This window comes from Podarcis vaucheri (genome assembly GCF_965113315.1).
Source record: "Podarcis vaucheri genome assembly, chromosome: 10".
NCBI classification, from domain to species: Eukaryota; Metazoa; Chordata; class Lepidosauria; order Squamata; family Lacertidae; genus Podarcis; species Podarcis vaucheri.
The window spans coordinates 59000406-59024331 of record NC_138748.1 but is presented as its reverse complement, the minus strand read 5'-3'; the positions used below and the strand labels follow the sequence as shown (position 1 = coordinate 59024331).

At 47.5% G+C, this 23926-nt stretch overlaps 1 protein-coding gene across 1 annotated transcript in view; it reads right to left on the bottom strand.

Moving 5' to 3' along the window:
• Positions 1 to 23926, bottom strand: part of DERA (deoxyribose-phosphate aldolase) — a 50755-nt gene that overhangs the window by 26466 nt on the left and 363 nt on the right. The window contains exons 2-5 of the mRNA XM_082239247.1: positions 15965 to 16062; positions 5832 to 5979; positions 3276 to 3371; positions 2198 to 2332 (exon numbers count right to left, since the gene is read on the bottom strand). Of these exons, the coding sequence (XP_082095373.1) occupies positions 2198 to 2332; positions 3276 to 3371; positions 5832 to 5979; positions 15965 to 16062 (477 nt within the window). The remainder of the gene's footprint in view (positions 1 to 2197; positions 2333 to 3275; positions 3372 to 5831; positions 5980 to 15964; positions 16063 to 23926) is intronic.

Here is a 23926-nt window from a genome sequence, read left to right as displayed (position 1 = left end):
CCTGGAAAAGACCCTGATGTTGGGAAAGATGGAGGGCACAAGGAGAAGGGGACGACAGAGGACGAGATGGTTGGACAGTGTTCTCGAAGCTACCAGCATGAGTTTGACCAAACTGTGGGAGGCAGTGGAAGACAGAAGTTCCTGGTGTGCTCTGGTCTGTGGGGTCACGATGAGTCGGACACAACTAAATGACTAAACAACAACAACAAGATGCTCTGGGAGCCCTGAAGAACAGGATACAAATGCTCGAAATGAAATAAGTTTTAAAAAACTGTTCCTGCTTCACTCCTCAGCTGGGCGTAAGTGGGGCAAACAATCTATGAAACCACAAGTTAAGCTTGGTGTTCCATTACGTCAGCGGCCCAGGATCCTGGTAACAAGCCAGGATCATTTGCCAGCTTTAAAGCACAGCTTGGCGTCAGCCTCTGAAGATGAACTTGTCAGGGAGAAATAGGCCACGATCCCAGATTTGGGCACTATATGAAGCCAAGCTTAACAGCATCAGGGCTTTCTCACTTGTGCCAGAGGAGGAGCACACAGTGAGAGCAATGGGGGCGCTTGCACCAGCACACCACTTGTGCAACGACGCCAGAAGCAAAACCCTAGCTTATCATGATGTGCAACACATGGCCAATGTCAAATCTGCATGGTATAGTAGTTAGAGAATTGGACTAGGAGTTGCCAGGCCTTGAAGCTGACCGGGTGACCTCAGGTGAGCTGCTACCTCTCAGTCTAACCCACCCCACAGGGTTCTTGCAACAATAAAATAGTGTGGGTCAGGGAGATAACTGTGTGCGCTCGTCCCTTGAGCTCCCCAGAGGAAGGGAAGGTGGAAATAAATAAATAGCCTGTGTGAGTTCAACAGAACATCGTCTACGACGAAGCTACTTGGTAAAAGAGGCCTTTAGCACCACATCCTCCAGCTAAAGAAATGTTGCATTGTAATGGAAGGATGCTAATTGTACAAGCACAGAGCTTAGTTACTGGAGCACTGTCAGCATTTAAAGGCAAACCATTCAAGGTACATTAAGAGAAAACCAATTACAGAGAAAAGCCTTCTCCTACTGTATTAAAAAGCTTGCTAATTAATAGCATTCCAGGGAGACAACTCGCAACAGCAATCTAAACGGTACTGAGGATGCACTGAGATTCTGCGAACACCAATTAGAAAACACAGAGATTTTGTTGTCAGGAACCAAACACACTTTCCTTCCTTCTTTTCTTTTTCTTTTTTAAAGTAACGCTAGGCCATCAACCCCTCGAGTTCTTTTTAACAATTCTGTTTGGAAATAATTAGAGCGCTGGCACCCATGTTAGTTTCCTTTCCCCTCCCCATTTCACATGAAGTTAAGACAAAAGCGGGAGAAAATTTATTTTTCACAATATTCCTTTGCGGAAGGAAAGCTTTGTGAAAAAGAAAAGGAAATCTTGCCGATACACGGGCCTGATCGTTGTCAGCGACAAATGCTTTGGGGTAACGGGCTTTCCCCGCCATCACCAGGCAGGCGGCAGCAAATTGTGCAAAAAGAGAACAAAGACTTCCAGGTTCAAACCCCACATAGCCAGGGAAAAGAATCAGGAAAAAGACCTGTGCTGATTAGCTTCTGGGCTCAAATTGAAGTGCTGGCATGGTACAAATAATAAAATTATTATGATTGTTTTTATTTAATTATTTAATTTTATTATTGTTGTTGTTGTTGTTGTTGTTATCAGTTGTGCTCAACTATAAAAGAGCTGAAATACAAATAGTTAAACAACATTGGGTAATTTTTGGCTCATAATATCCAGAGCCCGAGGTAACCCAAGGAAGCTTCAGGACTGTCAAATTCAGGACTGTCAAAAGGAAGCAGTTTTTCATTTGGTGCATTGTTAAATTGCGGCATTTGCTACTTTAAGATGTAGTGATGGCTGCCATTTTGGATGGCTTTCAAAGGAGATCAGACAGATTCATGGAGGATATCCACGGATCATGATGGCTATATTATCTCCAGTATCAGAGGCCTGCATATGCCTCTAAATAAATACCAGTTTCTGGGGGGGTCACTATGGGCACGTGCTATTGTGTACATTTCCTGGGCAACCAGTTGGCCAACGTGAGATCAGGATCTTGGACCAGACAGGCCTTTTGGTCTCACCCAGCAGGGCTCTCCTGATGTTCCTGCGACCATTTTTCTGTCAGGACTCCCTTAATGCTCACCTTCCCACTGGCCTGTCAGGACTAAGGTTCTGTTAATGACGATGTCTATCTCTCTGGCGCCATCTTCCACGGCGAGGCGGATCTCCTCCAAGCGGGTTTTCAGAGGTGTCTGTCCTGCTGGAAATCCAGTTGCCACTAAGAGAAAAAACATACACAGTGCAAGTTATTACTCTTGGTGCAAGCAGAGAGATAGCAGGGGGGGCAACAGACATGAGCTTGCCAAATCTATAGAACTGGTTCACCACAGTCAGGTACTTCCCACAATCCAACCATCCACAATCCCTCCCAAATTTCCAGTCTCTCTTTTTCCTCAACAAAAGGGGGAAGTGTGAAAGTAAGCGGTTAAACTAGCACCACACACGAGACTCTAAAACAGAATAGGCCAGCATCGTGCCCTTCAGGTCTGTTGGACTACAACTCCCATAATTCCTTGCTGTTGGGTTGCGCAGGCTGGGTTTGATGGGAGCTGGCAATCCCTGATTCACATACCAATGATTTTCAAGCACTCTGCCCTCATGTAATTGCAATATAAACAGGAAAGGGAGAAAGCAGAGCTGCAACAAGCAAATTAACTTTCATCAGCAGTGTCATAGCTGTCAACATTTCCCTTTTTTAAAGGAAAATTACCTTATTCTGAATAGGATTCCTCGCAAGAAAAGGGAAAAGTTGACAGCTATGATCAGCACTGCGTCACATGCATACATAATCTTATGTGTATGCCACCTTTCCACAGCTCAAACCATGCTCAAGGTGGCTTACTAGATAAAAAAACCCCACATAACTACAACATAACAAAAGTAGTCATAAACAATAAACAAACTATTAAAAAATACAAAACCAAACTGAGCAATTTCCACGTAAACAACAAAAACCCCTTAACAGTGGTACACATTGTTGCTGCAGCCCCTATACCAGGGGTGACTAATCTTCTTTGGCTCAGGGGCCACATTCATCCCTCGTAATCCTCCAAGGGCCGCATAATGGGAATGCATGCGGTCAAGTCAGGCTCCACATGAAGAGACAGGGCCTATACAAGGGCATTCAGACTCCCCTCTCGAAACGCAGCAGGAAAGCTTACCTGAAGCTACTGGGATGTCACAGCCAGCAGCCTTCAGTGCTTTCACTGCATCAGCGACTCTTGCTGGGTAGACGCAAACGGCAGCAGTAGTAATGCCTGCAAACAGATCAAGAATATGGTCCACTTTCATTTCCGACTCACTTTCAAGGCCAGCCTTGCCACAAGGCAGGGCAAGGCCCCTCTCTCCACCATCAAAGGGCAGCAAATTGCCAAATGCGTAGATTATATATATATATAATTTCCATGGTGGGGCATCATTTCGCTTTCCTGTTTCACAAACAGTGACCCCAAGGGCCCATCTCTCCCATTCCCCAAAGCAAGAATTCACTGCTGAGAACTTAAATATTGGCTCTATTAAGAACGTAAGAACTGTGTTCTGCTGGATCAGGCCAAAGGCCCATCTAAGCCAGAATTCTATTCCCACAGTGGCCATCAGCCCTCTATCCACTTGTGAGTCCCAGAAACGGGTATCTGGGGGCACGACGCCTCTGATAATGGATGCAGAACAAAGCCACATCTTATTATGTACTTCCCACTTCTCTTGAGCATTTGAGAAGTTCCAGAGTTTCGTATCCCCGCAACACACCTGACAGCTACTGCGTTTTTGCGATACTAGCTTTATTTGCCAGTATGAAGTCAGGTCACAACTGGAGACGAAGATCCCCCTTTAGAACTTACAGAAGTTCTCTTTTGTGGGTTTTTGCTTTTTACTCTGACGCCGTATTAGAGTGTCCCGAGCCATATTTCGTGTGCCTTTGCTGCGAATCTGTAGACCTCCCAGAAAACCTTTTGCTTATAGGTGGTATAAAAATGTTGTAAATAAAATAGAATTCTTCATTTTGTAGAAGAACCTTTATTTAACAAAAACAATAACTATACAGTGTGTGAATAGCCTTATTTGTAGCATGGCAGATACACACTGAAAAAGCGAGGCAACAGAGCTGAAGAACCTGCGTTATACTGCCACCTAGCTATTTTATTGTCTCTGACGGAGATTGTTTAGCAGGAGACTGAACATGGGACCTTTTGCAGAAAAAGCAGGTGCCTCAAAAAGGCAGGCAGACACACGCCCCACTACTCACCGAAACCTTATAAATGGGTGATGATGGGAGACAGGGAGGGTGTTTGAAGATTATTGGGCTTACTCATTCCATGATCTGGGCAACAGGAGATCTATGGGTCATACTTATGCCACTTTCCCGTGAAAACAGTCACACACAAAGCGGTTTACAACAAATAAAAAGCAGAATGCGTCTCAAAACCAACCACCACGAGGAAAATTTCATAACGAAATGTTAGCAAATATAACAATGCACCAAAAAGGGGGCAACGTTTCGGATGTTGATTGAATGTTGATTGCACAAAATTGGAAGACTGGAGAAATACCAGCTAAAGAACAATGGCAAGAGAAGTTGATGAACTATGCAGAACTGGCAAAAATGACAGACAGACTAAGAGAAAAAGACAACAGAGACTCTGAAAAAGATTGGGAACCATTCATATTCTATTTGCAGAAACAAAGAAAGTCAATAGACTTGATGGCAGGATTTAAATAAACATTCACATTATCAGCATCAGAAAATGTTTAGAAGATAGTGAAATATGATGGTGCATTTACTTTTACTTTTAGGTTTGATGTTATGTTATTAATAACTTTTTTTGTTAAGAGATAGCAAAATGGGTGAAACTAGAAACAAACCAGAAGCAGAAGTTGGGGGAAGTCTTGGAGGGGAGGGAGGGAGGAATATATAGTAAATGTTAAGAATTTGAGGTGTATGTAATGAATGAAAAAGAAAAATGAATAAAAAAAGGACAGTCCAGGCCCTTACCTCCCAGCTTGATCAGAGAGATCATACCCGCCCCCCAGAATGGCTGGTGCAACCCAGTCAGATAGATAGGGAATAAGTAATAAATCATTATTATTACCAAACAAGAAAACCCTGCTAGTTTCCCCCCCCCCCATGTCTCAGAAACATGACGGTCTTCAACCTGAAGTTGGGCCTTTAGTATAGCTCTTCCAGCAGAGATTTGCCAGGCGTCCTCACTGATAACTTTCAGGCGCCTCTCAAATATTTTTTTTTATGCCAAAAAGCCTACTCCGTTCCTTAATTAACCCCCACCGCTAATCATTTTTATGACAGTTTGTTTCCGTGCTTCATTGGATTTGTATGTACCGCCTTCATGATTTATACAAGTGGGCCATATATAAATATTTGTACAAATATAAATAAGAATGGTTAAGGCTATTGGGGCAGTGGGAGGGAAATGGAAAACCAGAAAGGGAGAGGATATGCAATGGAGTATTCTAAAAGAGGTTAGCACCCTCAACAGGAGTGCTCCACACTGCAACATTTCATTGCAGTTCTCACTTCTTCAGCTGAAGCCCTGGAATCCAGATTGTCCTTCTGAGCGGGACTAACCGTTCAGCAGAAACAATCATGCACCAGAGGATCAATCCGAGGGAGTTGGCACACAAACAGCCCATGTGTCTTTTCCAGATACACACGCCCTTAACAGAACCAAGGTTCCATTCCTGATTTGCACAGAAAGACCTACCTTTGCCGTCCACGCTCATAGCTTGCAACAGATCCCCTCGGATGGGATGCTTGGCTTTGTAGCACAACCTGCAGACGTTGGAAGGGGTGTCATCGCCCGAAAGGGTGGTGAGGTCAATGCAGGTGACGGCCCTCAGGTGCCAAGCTGCCTTTTATCATATAGAAATATACATATATATTAGGAAAAGGCCTTATCCTATAGCTGCATGCCTAGAGAACATCTGGGACTTCGGAGGTCAGGACAGATAAGAACGCTGGTACATAAACAAGCTAAAATGAACCACAGACTCTCACTTTCCCTCCTCTCATCTATTTTCTGTGCCAGAAGATCAGAAGCTTCTGGCAATTTTTAAACAAACCAGTTTGCTGAAAATGCTCCCAAACCCAGCTGACCAAACCCTGCTTTCAACAAGGATCCTTCTCACCGGTCCAGATCCTATTCCCCCTGCTTCCTGTAGATTGTGGTTTAAGGGTGATTAAGTGGACAATATTTTGCCCACTGTATCTTTCAACTGGGTGGCGCTGTGGGTTAAACCACAGAGCCTAGGACTTGCCGATCAGAAGGTCGGCGTTTCGAATCCCCGCGACGGGGTGAGCTCCCATTGCTCGGTCCCTGCTCCTGCTCACCTAGCAGTTGGAAAGCACATCAAAGTGCAAGTAGATAAATAGGTACCGCACTGGCAGGAAGGTAAACGGTGTTTCCATGCGCTGCTCTGATTCGCCAGAAGCGGCTTAGTCATGCTGACCACATGACCCGGAAGCTGTACGCAGGCTCCCTCGGCCAATAAAGCGAGATGAGCGCTGCAACCCCAGAGTCGGCCACAACTGGACCTAATGGTCGGGGGTCCCTTTACCTTTTTTATCTTTCAACTGGCACATTTCATGCATATTGCGGAGAGGAGGAAATAAATTTATTTAAAAGGAAACAAAAAACCAGGTACGATCCATCTAAAGTTAGGCAATTTAAAATCTCCCTGATTACAATGGAAAGGTCACCCACACACCCCTAATGCTGTTCCCTCTGATATGTATGGGAATTAGAAGGGCATAAATTTGTCCAGATTGCACTGGACCCATTGCCTTGCATTTGAAGTATTTAAAGTATTATAACCTAGAGAAAGGAATACTGAGAGGTAAAGTGATAGCCATCTTCAAAAATATGTTTATAAATGTTTCAGTTTCCGAACGTGCCTTGGAAGTCAAACATGCCACGCGGCTTCTGTATTGAGTTTTCTGTACGGAGGCTTCCGTACTTGAGTTTTCGGTTTTTGAACGTTTCAAAACTCGAACAGTCTTTTGGAACGGATTACGTTTAAAAACCGAGGTACCACTGTAATGCTAGAAGAAGAATTTGTTTCCATCCAAAATTCATCGGCCATCAAAATCAAATCTTGCTTTTGTTTTAAAAAATACTAGGAAATCAAGAAATCAGCTCACTTCAGGCAGACTTTACTAAGCTTTCCAAACTTCACGGAGGAATGCAGCCTGCCAAGCCTTACCCTGGGAACCCCAGTTCAGAGGCTTGGGGCTGTTGCTTCTAAAAAGCACAATACCGAAACATTAGCTGATGTCAGGGAACTGACATCAGAGGAAAGGGAGTTGGTAGGGCTCCCAGAGACTGGGAGAGAGTCAGCAGCCAAAGCAGGGACAAGGAGGGGGAGCGAGGGGTCTCTGGAGGAGGATCTCAGTAATGCTGAGAGAGACGTAGCAGCCCAGGCAGGAAACAGCAGGGGAGAGAAAGGGGTGAGAGACACATCCAGCGAAAATAGCGGGGAGGTGTCAGAAGCAACTGCAGGGAGACCCATGCTTCGCCGGAAGCTGCCACGTCGTGAGTCCAGGAGACGCGTTTCCGTTAAGGAACTTCTTTGCTGGAAGCGCTTCCGCAGGCAGCCACTGTCAGACTCTACTAGTGACTAGAGCAGACATGTCTGAGGAGCTCTGTCACACACAGAGGTTTGTGGGGCCGCACAAACTCTGAAGGGGCACAATTTTAAGCACAAGCAGCTAATCATCCCCTGACAGCAGTCTGACAGTCTTTGTACGCTGCCTGTGCAGGAGAAAGCATCATGAGCAACCCAGCCGGAACCGGAGAGGCAGGGGTTGGAGCTGGTCCAAGCTTGGAAGAAAGGTATCAAGCTCTGGAGGTCCAACTTGCGCTGCAGACGGCGAGGCTCGAGGAGAGAAGGGCTCAGGATGCTGACAAAAAGGGGAGAACCACTCAGTTCCCCAGAAAGGTACCAGGATTGGTGCAGAAGTTTGGGGGGGACCCCAAGGATTACCATGCCTTTAGGACTGAGATGCAATATGCTCTGAATGTGCAGTTTGATGAGTTCCCTGATGAGGAATCGCGAGTTGCGTTCGTAATTGGGCATCTTGAGAAGGGGGCGCGGGACTGGGTTCGACCCCTGATGGCAACGCACAACGATATCCTAAAGGACACTATGAAATTCTTTCGTGCAATGGATATCATGTTTTCCAGCGATATTGAGGAAGGGGTGGTGCGCAGACAACTAATGGCTTGCAAGCAGGGAAGCAGATCTGTCCGTGAGTACTGGACTGAATTTACCATGCTGATTCACAGATTGGGGTGGGATTTATCGGCAGCACCCATTCAGATGCTATTTGAAGAAGGTCTTTCTTCGGCTGTGAAAGACGAGCTGTCCAGGAGCCCCAGGGCGGTGTCTATGGATCAGCTGACCAAATCTGCGCTGACCATTGGAGCGCGCCAGGAGGCAAGAGCTTTGGAGAGGCGGGAAGGGAGAGGGGAACGTTGGAAGGAGTTACGCATTCCAGACATTCCTGAGCCAGCTTTCCCGCCGGCAGAGCCGATGGAAATCGGAACAGCCCGCGCGCGCGCAGTTTCAAAGCCCAGTGAGGGGGCGAAGAAGGAGGGAAAGGGAGCCCGGAAATGCTATCTCTGCCAACAGCCAGGCCACTTTGCCAGAGTCTGCCCCCAGAGGAAGGAATGGCAAGGGATGGTGGGAGCAGTTGAGGGGGGAGAGCAGGGAGAAACGGAGCAGGTAAAAGCCAACGCCTGGTTGCCACCGTCAGGGCACTGCAGCCAGGCCAAAGAGCAGTGAAAGTGCCCGTGCCAGAAGCTCCTCGACCTGCTCTAGTGATTGAAGTGTCGCTAGAGCTGCAAAATGGACACCCCCTAAAAATAAAGGCGCTGTTGTTGTTTTTTTATAATAATTTTTATTACATTTTTCCAAGTTACAGAAAAAACATAAGAGAAAGCAGAATAGAAGAAAAAAAGAAAAAAGAACAGAAAATCACATCCATTTCAACAACTTATTTCAAATTTCCATTGGACTTCCCCACATCTCCCGCATAATGCATTCTTGATAATAAAGTCATCAGCAAATTATACCCTTGTTTCGTGTGTTTCTTTATATTTTCAGTTGCAATTTAAGTTTAAATCTCTTATTCTCCATTTACTCTAGAAATATAACATGATATCATTTTTACCAATTTAAACTTTGATTCTTTCACAAATGTTAGCAATTTCATACATAATTAAATTTCATTGCTGGGGCTAACGTTCCAAATCATACGACGTCTTATGTTTCATACAACTTATAATACTTTTGCAAATAGTCTTTAAATTTTTTCCAGTCCTCCTCCAATGCCTCAAAATAAAGGCGCTGTTGGACTCAGGCAGCTCCTGCAATTTTATGAGCAAGGAGTTTGCTGCTGAACATCAGATACAGACTATCCCTTTAAGCAACCCCCTGCAGGTGACCACGATCGATGGCAGGGAACTGTTGGGAGGAGGAGTTAGCTTGCAGACCGTCCCAATGATAATGAGGGTGGCAAGGCACACAGAACTGATAGCGTTTAATGTGGCCACCTTGGGAGGCGCTCCCATTATTTTGGGAATGAGCTGGCTAGCCTTACATGATCCGCTGGTGGGCTGGCATCAAAGAGTGGTTTCCTTCGGTTCAGCACATTGCTTAGAACACTGCAGGGGGGAAAAGGGGTCAGCAGGGGCCCAAGCCACCCTGGCAGGGACTGAAGTAATGGGGAAGGGGAAGGTGCCACCACAGTATGCTGATCTCAGCGACGTATTCAGCGAGAAGGAAGCTGACCAACTACCCCCGCATAGGCCCTTTGATTGCCAGATCAATTTACTCCCTGGAGCACAGCTTCCTGTAGGCAAGTTGTATGCCATGTCAGACAGGGAGATGCAGGAGTTGCGAGCGTTCATTGACAAGAACCTGAAGAGAGGCTTCATCAGAGAGTCCAAGGCAGCGGGGGGTAGCCCAGTGTTTTTTGTGGATAAAAAAAACATGGACAAGCCGAGACTGGTATGTGACTTTAGGCGGTTAAATGCAGTGACAGAGCCGGCGGCTTTTCCTATGCCCAGGATTGATGATATTTTGACCAGGGTGCGGAAAGGAAAGATTTTTACAAAGCTGGACGTAAGGGGGGCGTACAACCTGATACGTATAAGGAAAGGGGATGAATGGAAGACCACCATGTTCACCCCTTTGGGGGCATTTGAATACCTCGTTATGCCTTTTGGATTACAAACAGGCTCCGCGTGTTTTCAAGCCTTCATGAACCACGTACTGGGGCCTTTGCTCTACAAGAATTGCGTGGCCTTCTTAGATGACGTGTTGGTGTATTCGGAGAATGAGGAGCAACATGTGAGAGACGTCAGAGAAGTGTTGAGCAGGCTGCAAGCCAACAGGCTGTGGGTGAAACTGGAGAAGTGTCAGTTTCATACCAAGGAGGTGGAATTCCTGGGGTACCGCTTGTCAGACAAGGGGTTGGCCATGGACCCCGGCAAGGTTCAAGCGGTGCTGGAATGGAAAACACCCAAGACCAAGAAGGATGTGCAGAGGTTCCTAGGGTTTGGAAACTTTTATCGTAAGTTCATCCGAAACTTCGCCCACCTGACGGCGCCCATCACGGACTGTCTCAGCAGTAAAAAGAAGTTTGTTTGGACGGGGGAGGCGGAGCGAGCGTTTGAGGAACTGAAAAGGGCCTTCGCCTCTGATGAACAACTTCTACATGTGGATTTACAAAAAAAGCTGAGGGTCGAAACAGACGCTTCTGACAGAGCCATAGGGGCGGTGCTTCTTCTGCAGCCGGGGAAGGAGGGGTCAGAGTGGCGACCGTGTGCCTTCTTTTCGCGAAAGCTGAACAAATCTGAGAGGAACTACACGGTGTACGACCGGGAACTTCTTGCGATTCATGAGGCCTTCCGGAGATGGAGGCACCTGCTAATTGGTGCACAACAGAAGGTGCAAGTGTGCACGGACCATAAGAATCTAGAGTATTGGAGAACTGCGCGAGTGCTCAACCAACGGCAGTTGAGATGGGCCCAGGAGTTCTCCAAATTTAACTTTGAGATTTGTTACGTACCAGGCCCAGAGAACGTTAGGGCGGACGCTCTCTCACGCAAACCTGAATATTTGGAGGGAGAGGGTGCCCCCGAAGAGACCCATGTCATTCCCGAGGACCGCTGGGTGTGTGGGGCGGCATTGGTGGGGCAAAGGGAACTGGTAGAGGGAACGGTGCAGGATGAATACGCCCAGGACAAACTCAGGGGTCTCAGGAGGGAGGGAGACAAACCCGGGGGTTTTGAGGAGAGAAACGGGGCGTTGTACTACAAGGGAGCGTTATACATACCTGAAGGGGAATTAGGGGAAAAGGTACTCAAGCAACTGCACGATAGCCCCACAGCAGGGCATTTTGGGCAACACAAAACCATGTGGCTGGTTACCAGGGAATTCTGGTGGCCCAAGGTCAGGGAAGATGTGCGGGAGTATGTGAGAGGGTGTGACCAATGCCAACGAGCCAAGGGGGAGAGGCGGGCACCGGCAGGTTTATTAGAACCACTACCCACGCTGGAAAGGCCATGGGAGGCAGTGGCAATAGATTTCATGACTGATCTGCCCAGGTCCAAAGGGAAAACAGCCATCATGGTTGTGGTAGACCTGTTAACCAAGATGGCCCACTTTATAGCCTGCTCACATGCGGTCACAGCGGAAGAAACCGCTAAATTGTTTGTGGAAAATGTGTTTAGGCTGCATGGCGCCCCCTTGAGGGTGGTTTCTGACCGAGGGAAACAATTTACTTCCAGGTTCTGGAGGAAGCTCATGAGCTTATTGCATGTAGAGGTGAATTTCTCAACTGCCCGTCATCCAGAAACCAACGGGCAGGCGGAAAGAGCTAATGGTGTCCTCCAGCAATATTTGAGGTGTTATGTGAATGACAGAGAGAATGATTGGGTGGAGAAGCTGGCGTTGGCAGAATTTGCCTACAACAATGCAGAGAACGTGTCCACGGGGATGAGCCCCTTTTTGGCTAATCACGGGTGTCATCCCCGAGCCTTCCCAGGGGGGGAAGGGGAGAACTGGAGCGTTCCAGCCGCAGAACAGTTCGTTGAAGAAATGGAAGCGATCCATCGCCAGCTCCAACTTAATTTAAACAGGGTGAAGGAGGAATATAAGAGGCAGGCAGACAAAACCAGAAGGGAAGGGGAAAGCATTAGGGTGGGGGACCAGGTGTGGCTGTCCACCCAAGGGTTACCATTCAAAGGAGGTTGTAAGAAGTTAAGACCCAAAAGGTTGGGCCCATTTGAAGTCACGCAACAGGTCAACCCAGTGGCTTTCAGACTCCGGTTACCGAACCACATGAAGTTGCACCCAGTGTTCCACAGGTCGTTGCTGTCACCGTATAAAGGGGACAGAGAGGGGAGGGTCAATAGGGGACCAGCTATGGAGGAAAAAGAACACAGCTACCATGTAGCGGAGATTCTCGATTCCAGGTGGAAGGGAGAGCAAGTAGAGTATTTGGTAATGTGGGAAGGGGAGCCGGAGTCGGAAAACACCTGGGTCAGGGCAGAGGATGTAGATGACGAGGTTTTGATTGAAACTTTTCATCAGAGATTCCCTCGTAAACCCCAGCCAGTGGCGAGGTTCCGGAGGGAATACTTCGCCACCACCGACGAAGAAGAAGAGTTGGAGGGGTTCTCTGATTCCGAGGTGGAGGAGGATTCAGCGAGTCGGAACGAAGACCGATGGAGGGAAATGTTCGAGACGTCTGAAGATGAAGAGGATTCTTTTCGGGGTTTCAGCTCCTCACCGCCCAGAGGAGAGAGTAGGGGCGGGGGAGAAGGGGGCCCTGGAGGGGAGGTGGATGTCAGGGAACTGACATCAGAGGAAAGGGAGTTGGTAGGGCTCCCAGAGACTGGGAGAGAGTCAGCAGCCAAAGCAGGGACAAGGAGGGGGAGCGAGGGGTCTCTGGAGGAGGATCTCAGTAATGCTGAGAGAGACGTAGCAGCCCAGGCAGGAAACAGCAGGGGAGAGAAAGGGGTGAGAGACACATCCAGCGAAAATAGCGGGGAGGTGTCAGAAGCAACTGCAGGGAGACCCATGCTTCGCCGGAAGCTGCCACGTCGTGAGTCCAGGAGACGCGTTTCCGTTAAGGAACTTCTTTGCTGGAAGCGCTTCCGCAGGCAGCCACTGTCAGACTCTACTAGTGACTAGAGCAGACATGTCTGAGGAGCTCTGTCACACACAGAGGTTTGTGGGGCCGCACAAACTCTGAAGGGGCACAATTTTAAGCACAAGCAGCTAATCATCCCCTGACAGCTGCTTACTTAACAAAGTAATGGTTGTTGTTTTTTCCTATTTGGTTAGTGGAAGCTCCGCTCCCCACAAACCCCTCTTGGCCTCTCCAGATCTGCTCCAGAGGTTTGTGGGGAAATCTGGAACAGATTTATGAGGCTCATAAAGAAGAAGAAGAAGAAGAAGAAGAAGAAGAAGAAGAAGAAGAGGAGGAGGAGGAGGAGGAGGAGGAGTTTGGATTTGATATCCCGCTTTATCACTACCCGAAGGAGTCTCAAAGTGGCTAACATTCTCCTTTCCCTTCCTCCCCCACAACAAACACTCTGTGCGGTGAGTGAGGCTGAGAGACTTCAGAGAAGCGTGACTAGCCCAAAGTCACCCAGCAGCTGCATGTGGAGGAGTGGAGACGTGAACCCGGTTCCCCAGATTACGAGTCTACTGCTCTTAACCACTACACCACACTGGCTCCAGTGTAGAGGAGAAAGTTCCACTGCACAGCCATAAGTCCTCACGCTAATGGAACTGCCTGGCTGACTATTGCTCTGGGTCTGAACCCAACTGTTTTGAAATGTGGCACTTAGCTGTTTTAGCATCCTTTGCTTCTCTTTCTAGACCTTCCTAAAACATCCCCAGACCTTTTCACACCCCAGTGTAAAGTACTGAAAAACAGACTGTGCTGTATTGAGAATGGATGTTATGAATCAAGCTCTCTTTGAGAATCACTTAGATTCCCTATCTCATGGAGAAAGCAGGGGTAGATACAAAGGATCTCTTCCCTTTTTGCTCTGAAGCACTTTGCTTTGCTTTTCGTAAGTGTAGAAATGAGACCAAGCGCACTTTTATTGTTGTTGGAATTCCTATTCCAGCTAAAATAAATGGAATTAAAATTGAATGTATAATCAGCTCCTAGGAAAGACATTCTGGCCTCCACAGTTGAAAAAAGAGTTGTGAAGACAGATGTAGCAAAAACGGTTCCAAGAATTGGTGTGAACTTGTAGGGGGGCTTTTTTTTGGTTGTTGTTTAACCGAGAAGCTATTTTTACAGAAGAGGCTGAGCTATGAGAGCCCGACTACATATTCCATAGCCAAACCTTCGCCAACACTCACGGTATTTCAAAGAAATATGTCTGTCTAATCCAAGCTGATATTAAAACCCACTATTAGCAGTTTTTAAGCAGAGACATTCAAATATCCATATTAGGGCAATGCCTTTAGTTGAGCAACCAAACAGGATTTTGTGATATTTTAGTCAGTAATATAAAGTCATTACTCTAATGTGGATGTTTTATTTAAGTAATTAAAAAAAAAATTAGGTAAAAACAAATTTGCAAAACCCATGAAAACTACACAGAATATTAATCAATGATGAAAAGGGAATGTCCAACATTCTAAGGCTGCAACAGAAATCTAATGTCCAGACCAAAGGAAGTAATAGTACCTCTCTATTCTGCCCTGGTCAGACCACACCTGGAATAATGTGTGCAGGTATGGGCAACACAATTTACGAAGGATGTTGATAAGCTGGAATGTGTGCAGAGGAGGGCAACCAAAATAATTCAGGGTCTGGAAAATAAGCTCAGTAAGTTTTGAACTTGAAGTGTCACCAGCCCCAGTTAAGGTTGCAAGGCCTCCAGGGCTGACCAGGAGTTTCCAAGTATCATTATCATCATCAGTGCTTTTTTCGGGGGGGGGGTGCATACTCCTAAACATTGTGAATCTTTGTCCATTTCCTGTATTTATTTTTCCCGATTTGAAGTTTAAAATGGTGATTTTCTTGAGTCAAAATGAGAGTACCCCGAAACATTTCTTAAATAAAAAAATACACTGATAATAATAAAAGAATTGTCCAAGAGGTGGCTTAGAAAATGCACACGCCTACCCACTCATGAATCAACATATTTAAAGCTTATTTGTGGTTTTGCCCCTCTCTGAGGTGCCTCAACACCCACCACACATGTACACAAAAACGCACTGTTGGAAAAGAATATTTCTACCAGCCTCATTACCATGGTCCTCAAAAATGAATTATTACAAAAGGCAAGCACCATCTTTTATGTCTATAGGCAACTTGAACAAAATTCAGTACCTTAGATCGCGAACGCCTTGGTACTCGGACGTTTTGGCTCCCGAACGACGCAAACCTGGAAGTGAGTGTTCCGGTTTGTGAACGTTCTTTGGAACCCGAACGTCCGACAGGGCTTCCGATTGGCTGCAGGAGCTTCCAATCAGAAGCCCCGCTTTGGTTTCCGAACGTTTTGAAAGTCGAACGGACTTCCGGAACGGATTCCGTTCGACTTCCAAGGTATTAAAGCCCATGGAGGTATAACAGGTGTCTGTGGAACACGAGAGCAGAATACTCAAGGAGCAAAAGGACGTTGCCCGATACGGAGTCAGATCACTGGCCCACTGCCTACACTGAACGGCAGCCAGAGTTTCAAGCTGGGGATTCTCCCAGCAGCTACCTGGAGATGCCAGGGTTCACCCTCGAGACCTTTGACACACAAAGCATGTTCCCTACCCCCTCAGACACGACCCTCTCCTGGGAGCCACTTACCTGCCAATTCTTTTTCACAGCCCGCTGTGTCTGAATTTGCGCTGCCCGCCTCAGGACCGCCGGCTGGTTCACCCGGACTCTCGCAAGCCAGCTGAGGTCTGTGAGGAAAAGTGCCTAGTTCTGTTTAGTACATTTATTATTATTATTATTTTGAATGTATTCTTATTGCATCACATCTATGTACAGTGGTGCCCCGCAAGACGGAAAACTCGCTAGACGAAAGAGTTTTCTGTTTTGGAGGTGCTTCGCAAAACGAATTTCCTATGGGCTTTATTCACAAGACGACAATGTCTTGCGAGTTCCTGCTGGGTTTTTTCCTCCCCCCCCCCTTTTTCTAAGCCGCTAAGCCGCTTATCAGCTGATCCGATCAGCAGATAAGCCACTAAAAGCCGCTAATAGCGCTAATCCGCTAATCCGTCAATGGGCTTGCTTCGCAAGACGAAAAAACCGCTAGACGAAGAGAATCACAGAACGGATTCTTTTCGTCTTGCGAGGCACCACTGTAACCCAAATAATAAAGCAGAACAAAGTCGTAAAAACTAAACCAAACCAAATCAATAAGCAACATGGCACCCCCAGATATGCTGCTTGGTGCCTTTTAAGGCCCTCTGCCCCACTCTTCCCCCCTTTTTTCAATTACATTTAGGATTGTTTGGGGTCCTGTCCCCTCCCCCTTTTTACCCTGGGCTGCAGCTGGCAGGGTGGACAGATCCATGCAAGGGAACATTCCCCAAACTGCCAAGGATGAAAGGCTACACTTTGCGATGAAGATGATGATGATCATCATCATCATTTGTATGCTGCCCATCTAACTGAGTTGCCCCAGCCACTCTGGCCACTTTTGCACGCATCACCCAAATTCAGTAGCCTTTCTTATCCACACTCAAGTTTAATCAGAATTAAATTCCACAAGGAAGAAAACCACAATTTCAATCCCTGAGCCGTTTTGCAGTGTGATGTCCATGCCAGTTTCTCAGATTTCAAAATGTGTCACCCGGGGACTGGAAAAGTTGGGGACCCATGCCCTCTTTTGAGAACTGCTTCACAAATAAAGTCCCCCCCCCAATAGTAAAAAAGGTAAAGAGACCCCTGAACACTAGGTCCAGTCGTGACCAATTCTGGGGTTGCGGCACTCATCTTGCTTTATTGGCCAAGGGAGCCGGCGTACAGCTTCTGGGTCATGTGGCCAGCATGACTAAGCTGCTTCTGGCGAACCAGAGCAGCGCACGTAAACACCATTTACCTTCCCGCTGGAGCGGTACCTGTTTATCTACTTGCACTTTGATGGGCTTTCGCACTGCCAGGTTGGCAGGAGCAGGGACTGAGCAATGGGAGCTCACCCCGTCGCGGGGATTCGAACCGCTGACCTTCTGATCGGCAAGTCCTAGGCTCTGTGGTTTAACCGACAGCGCCACCCACATCCCCCCATATACTATACACAGATTATTCCTACGTAAGCTGGAGAAGCACATATTATTAATTGGATTTTTTACTTGCCGTTCACCGTAAGGTCCCAGGGCATCTAACATCAATTTAAAAATAGAGTATTAAAACCTTTTTTAAAAAAAATCAAACAAAAAAACAGTCAAGAGAAAAGGGTGGCTCCTAAAAAAAAAATGCATTTCAGGTATACAAGGCCTGGGAAAGATGTGCAACCCACTGCTGGGAACTGCTGTTTCAGAGTTCAGCTTTCCAGGCAAATGCAGGTCAGAAATTGGGGAGGGGGGAATTATGTGTGAATCATCTCAAGTACCTGCCAAAGGAGGAGCAGGGAAGCAGCTTAGATATTCATTAAACATGGAGCGTGAATAGTCCCATTTTTTATATGTCATCTGCTCCATCTAAATATTCATGGGGCTTCAGGGATAAAAGTAATTAAAGCAGTTAAACTACAGCTAATTAGCCAACTTTCTTTTAATCCTCCTCTGGAAAAAAAAGAGAGAATGTTTTACTCCCTCTGAAGACGTGTCCAAAAAAGAAGAGAGAGCGGGGGAAAAAACAATCTTCAAAACTGTATTTAGAAGTTTCATGGGAAAGTCAATCTTCCTTTTTTCTTTTCTTTTTTTAACTTGAGGGCCTGTGACTGTAGGCAGCTTGGCCCATTATGCCTCAGGGTACCGCAGCATAGCTGGTGTTGCGCCAAAGAGAAAAGGACGTTAATAAGATAGCTTTGAACTGGATGGCTACAGAGTACTGGCGAATTCTCTTTAATTGGTATAAAACGGTGCCAACCCACGAAGCGGCGGGTAGTGGAATATCTGCCCAAATGGCAGGCAGTGAAGTGCTATACTTCATGAGAGGAGAGATGATAGCCGTCTTCACAGATCTCAAGGGCTGGCACATGGAAGATGGAGCCAGCTTGTTTTCTCCTGCTCCGGAGGGTAGGACTTAAACAGATGATTTCAAGTTACACTACTGAGCAAGGGGGACCCAAGGCCTGTCTTGGTAGAAGCAAGATTTCTACAAGCATCCAGAGATACCCATTTTAGACATCTAGGGCACACTGACAGCCTAAAAAAGACATTGGACTACAACTCCCATTAGCACCAGCCAGCATGGCCCAGTAGACAGGGATCATGGGAGTTGTAGTTCAACACCACCTGGAGGTCAGAGGTCCCCATCCCTGGCCTAGCACCTCCACTTAGAAAGATCAGGTAGCAGATAATGGGAAATGGGCTCACCACTAATCCCGAAACACTGGCTGCTTGCAGTCAGAGTAGACAATAATAGGCAGGAGGGTCAACTCCTCTGATCTGGTGTTCCCTACAATACTCAGGATTTATTCACAGGGCCTCCTCAGTTGTTGCCCCAACACACTTTGTCTTTTGAGAACCCCCAAAATCTAGGGCTGGATTTCTACCCTCAGACAGTTCTTCAGTGATATTTTGTAATTGTAGATGAATGGTGACTTTCTGTTCTATTCACAGTCGTGAGCATTCTTAGAATTTGATCTTTGATTTTTTTAATATGCATTGAGTTTTTGTTTGCTTTTTTGGTTACCTTTTTAAAAAGCTCTTAGGACTTGTTAGCTTGCCTGAGTGAGCCTAGACTGCTAACCTATAGATGTGATGGTTTTGCCTTGCAATCTCTACATTTTTGGGATGTTGTTTTTCAAATACATATACAGTATCCTGATTAGAGTTATAATTCCTTTGTAGTGCATAGCAAGGCACTAAACCAGGCATAGGCAAACTCCGGCCTTCCAGATGTTTGGGACTACAACTCCCATCATCCCTAGCTAGCAGGACCAGTGGTCAGGGATGATGGGAATTGTAGTCCCAAAAATCTGGAGGGCCGGAGTTTGCCTATGCCTGCACTAAACCTATTACTGCCTTTTCCATTACTCGATCTTTGAACTTGCAAGCTTCTTTTACTATCCCTATATACTCAAGGTGTACCAAATAGACGTACCAAATCTGGTGCACTCAAGATGCTTCTGGACTAAAACTGCTGTGACCACTGCTCATGCTGGCTAGGGCTGATAAGAGATCATTATTATAATTATTTACTAAATTTGTATAAACCCTTGGGGTGTCTGGGGTGCTAGGGGAGTGGTAGTAGTTCTGGCAGGGTGCTCCTTCTGGTGTAATATGTTCACCTTTTGTAGACTGAGCTCTCACCTGTGGCTCCTAGAAAATGTCAGCATATGACAGTGGCCATTCCCTGGGAATGGCTTCGACTGGCTGGTTAAACCAGGTGAGGGTAACCGATGGGTCTAAAAGCCTCAGTGAGTGAGGGACTTCCCCTCCAGCAGATTGAGAGGATGAGACCAATAGCGGGTCAAATGGTCAAGAAGGCATTTTCTGCACAGGCTGTAGACGCAGCGGCTCTCAAGCTGTGGGTCCCCAGATGTTGCTGGACTACAACTCCCATCATCCCTGAGCTCTGGCCTTGCTAGCCAGGGGTGATGGGAGTTGTAGTTCAACAACATCTGGGGACCCACAGGTTGAGAAAGGCTGCGTAGAGGGAAGTGAGGGGCAGATGGGGCTCATCAACTCAGGAAGGTAGCCCATCTAGGAGAAGGAAAACTCTGATCCTAAACCTCTGCTGCCCTGTGGGGTATCTTCAGGAGATGAAAAGGCTCAGGAGTGAAACCCCACAGAAATCTGGAATGGAGTCCCTAAGACAGTTTGGACAGCATCTTGTACGCCTCCTTCTGGCATCTCCTGCAGCCAAGCTGATGTGGTCCAAAGGAAAGTAGAGCAATACGTTTGGCACCAGCCTCCCTAATTAATAATAATAATAATAATAATAATTTATTATTTATACCCCGCCCATCTGGCTGGGCCTCCCCAGCCACTCTGGGCGGCTTCCATAAAAACCAAAAATACAATAAAATATCACACGTTAAAAACTTCCCTGAACAGGGCTGCCTTAAGATGTCTCCTGAATGTCAGGTAGTTGTTTATCGCCTTGACATCTGCTGGAAGGGTGTTCCACAGGGCGGGCGCCACTACCGAGAAGGCCCTCTGCCTGGTTCCCTGTAGCTTTGCTTCTCGCAGTGAGGGAACCACCAGAAGGCCCTCGGCGCTGGACCTCAGCGTCCGGGCAGACTGATGGGGGTGGAGACGCTCCTTCAGGTATACTGGACCGAGGCCGTTTAGGGCTTTAAAGGTCAGCACCAACACTTTGAATTGTGCTCGGAAACGTACTGGGAGCCAATGCAGGTCTTTCAAGACCGGTGTTATATGGTCTCGGCGGCCGCTCCCAGTCACCAGTCTAGCTGCCGCATTCTGGATTAGTTGTAGTTTCCGAGTCACCTTCAAAGGTAGCCCCACGTAGAGTGCATTGCAGTAGTCCAAGCGGGAGATAACCAGAGCATGCACCACTCTGGCGAGACAGTCCGCAGGCAGATAGGGTCTCAGCCTACGTACCAGATGGAGCTGGTAAACAGCTGCCCTGGACACAGATTTGACCTGTGCCTCCATGGACAGCTGTGAGTCCAAAATGACTCCCAGGCTGCGCACCTGGTCCTTCAGGGGCACAGTTACCCCATTCAGGACCAGGGAATCCTCCACACCTGCCCGCCTCCTGTCCCCCAAAAACAGTACTTCTGTCTTGTCAGGATTCAACCTCAATCTGTTAGCCGCCATCCATCCTCCAACCGCCTCCAGACACTCACACAGGACCTTCACCGCCTTCACTGGTTCTGATTTAAAAGAGAGGTAGAGCTGGGTATCATCCGCATACTGATGAACACCCAGCCCAAACCTCCTGATGATCTCTCCCAGCGGCCGCATGTAGATGTTGAAAAGCATGGGGGAGAGGACAGAACCCTGAGGCACCCCACAAGTGAGAGCCCAGGGGTCTGAACACTCATCCCCCACCACCACTTTCTGAACACGGCCTAGGAGGAAGGAGCGGAACCACTGTATAACAGTGCCCCCAGCTCCCAGCCCCCCAAGACGGTCCAGAAGGATGCTATGGTCGATGGTATCGAACGCCGCTGAGAGATCCAGCAGAACTAGGAAACAGCTCTCACCTTTGTCCCTAGCCCGCCGGAGATCATCAACCAGTGCGACCAAGGCAGTTTCAGTCCCCTGATGAGGCCTGAATCCTGACTGGAAGGGATCCAAATGGTCTGCTTCTTCCAGGCGTGCCTGGAGTTGTTCGGCAACCGCTCGCTCAATCACCTTGCCCAAGAATGGAAGATTTGAGACTGGGCGATAATTGGCCATCGTGGCCGCATCTAAAGATGGTTTTTTAAGAAGCGGTTTAATAACCGCCTCTTTCAGCGGGTCTGGGAAGGCTCCCTCACGGAGGGAAGCATTCACCACCCCACGAAGCCCATCGCCCAGTCCTTCCCGGCTAGCTTTTATAAGCCAGGATGGGCAAGGATCCAGGAGACAGGTGGTTGGTTTCACTCGTCCAAGCAGCCTGTCCACATCCTCGGAGGTAACAGATTGGAATTGATCCCACTCAACTTGACTAGACAGAACTCTTGCACTCTCCCGCCCCGGCCCTGCTCCCACGGTGGAGTCTACTTCTTCCCGAATCTGAGAGATTTTATCTGCAAAGAACTTTGCGAAATCATTGCAGGAGAACATGTGGCCCGTACTGGGCCCCGATGTTGCAGGTGGTTCCGCTAAATTGTGAACCACCTGAAAAAGTCTCCTGCTGCTGTTTTCTGCAGATGCAATAGAGGCGGTGAAGAAATTCTTCTTCGCCGTCGCTATCGCCACTTGGTAGGCTCGACGTTGAGCTCTAACCTGTGTCCGGTCAGATTCGGAATGAGTTATCCGCCACCGGCGCTCTAGCCGTCTCAACGATTGTTTCATTGCCCTCAGATCCGTGGAAAACCACGGGGCTGTCCGGGCTCCATGCAATCGGAGAGGGCGCTTCGGAGCCAAACAGTCAATAGCCCTGGTTAACTCCACATTCCAGCGGGCCACCAGGGAATCAGCTGAAAGGCCATCAACATGGGATAAAGCATCCCCTACCACTCTCTGGAAACCATTTGGATCCATTAAGTGGCGGGGGCGGACCATCCGAATTGGTCCCACCTCCCTGCAGAGGGGATGGGTCGCAGAGAAGTCCAGTTGCACCAGGAAGTGATCTGACCATGGCACTTCTTTCGTTTCGCTTTTACTTAGTGTCAGATCACCAACATCCATAGAGGTAAACACCAGGTCCAAGGCATGTCCACGGCTATGGGTTGGGCCAGACTTATTCAGGGACAGCCCCATGGAGGCCATTAATGATTGGATGATGTCTTGCATGCTGGTGCCAGATGTACTGCTCTACTTTCCTTTGGACCACATCAGCAAGGCCGGGGTGGGTGCGTGTTCTTGATGTCCTGGCAGCCAAGGACCTCCAGATACACTGCTCAGGCTCACACCCCAAGAAGGTCACTTTGGAGCTGGTAACGGAGCAATTTGATTTCACCCTCAGAGGCACTGTCTCTCGAAACAGGCAGGGTGTATATGTACAGTGGTACCTCGGGTTACATATGCATTCAGGTTACAGACGCTTCGGGTTACAGACTCCGCTAACCCAGAAATAGTACCTTGGGTTAAGGACTTTGCTTCAGGATGAGAACAGAAATCGTGCTCCGGCGGCAGCAGGAGGCCCCACCAGCTAAAGTGGTGCTTCAGGTTAAGAACAGTTTCAGGTTAAGAACGTATTAAGTACTTAACCCGAGGTATCATTGTATATGTAATAAAAATAATAATAACTTGCAGTTTTTGCAAGAGGATCCATGCACCAAATTTCCACCAATGTACTAAACCCACGTGCGATTCAGATAGATCTGCTCCCCTGGTGTGGACTTTAAACCCTTTCATAACTAGAGGAATTTTGCCAAGGATGACCAAAGGGAAAAGGAAGGCAGCTACCTCCACAATACCTGCCTGGCAGAAGGAGTTTAGATAAGTGGATTCCCACAACCGCCCTTCACAAGCTGCAGCTACGAAAGTTTCTCTTCTCTCCCCAACTATTATAAAATGCAGAATTCTTTTCTTCCTGGGGTCACCAGAAAGCTTGGGCAGTAAATAAAGCACACTGACTAAGGTGGAAGTTCCACTGACCTCAGCAGCGTTGTCTCTCCATAAATACATCTCATCTGCAGTTAGCATGCTTCCCTTAAGGCTTGGGAGACCAGGGTTCAAATCCCCATCCAAACAAAGCTCACTGGGCCATTTGTCAGCTCTCAACCTGACCAACCTTGTCTGGCTGTTGTGAGGATAAGACAAAGAGTGCTGCTTTGAGCTGCCCCTCTGAGGAAGGACAGAATACCAATAATAATAATAATACTTAATATACTAGTGCTTAGGACTGCACTGCATGCTCTCACTGGATAGCAAATCTTATTAGCAGAATTTAAGGACATATACAGAAAATTGCACTGTTGGATACCGTACGTAGACAGTGGAATACTTATACTATTTTTGGATTCTGGAATGCATGGTCTTGCCAAGCCAGTCGAAAAGTGCGACACCCCCCCCCCAAAAAAAAGCCAGTCCC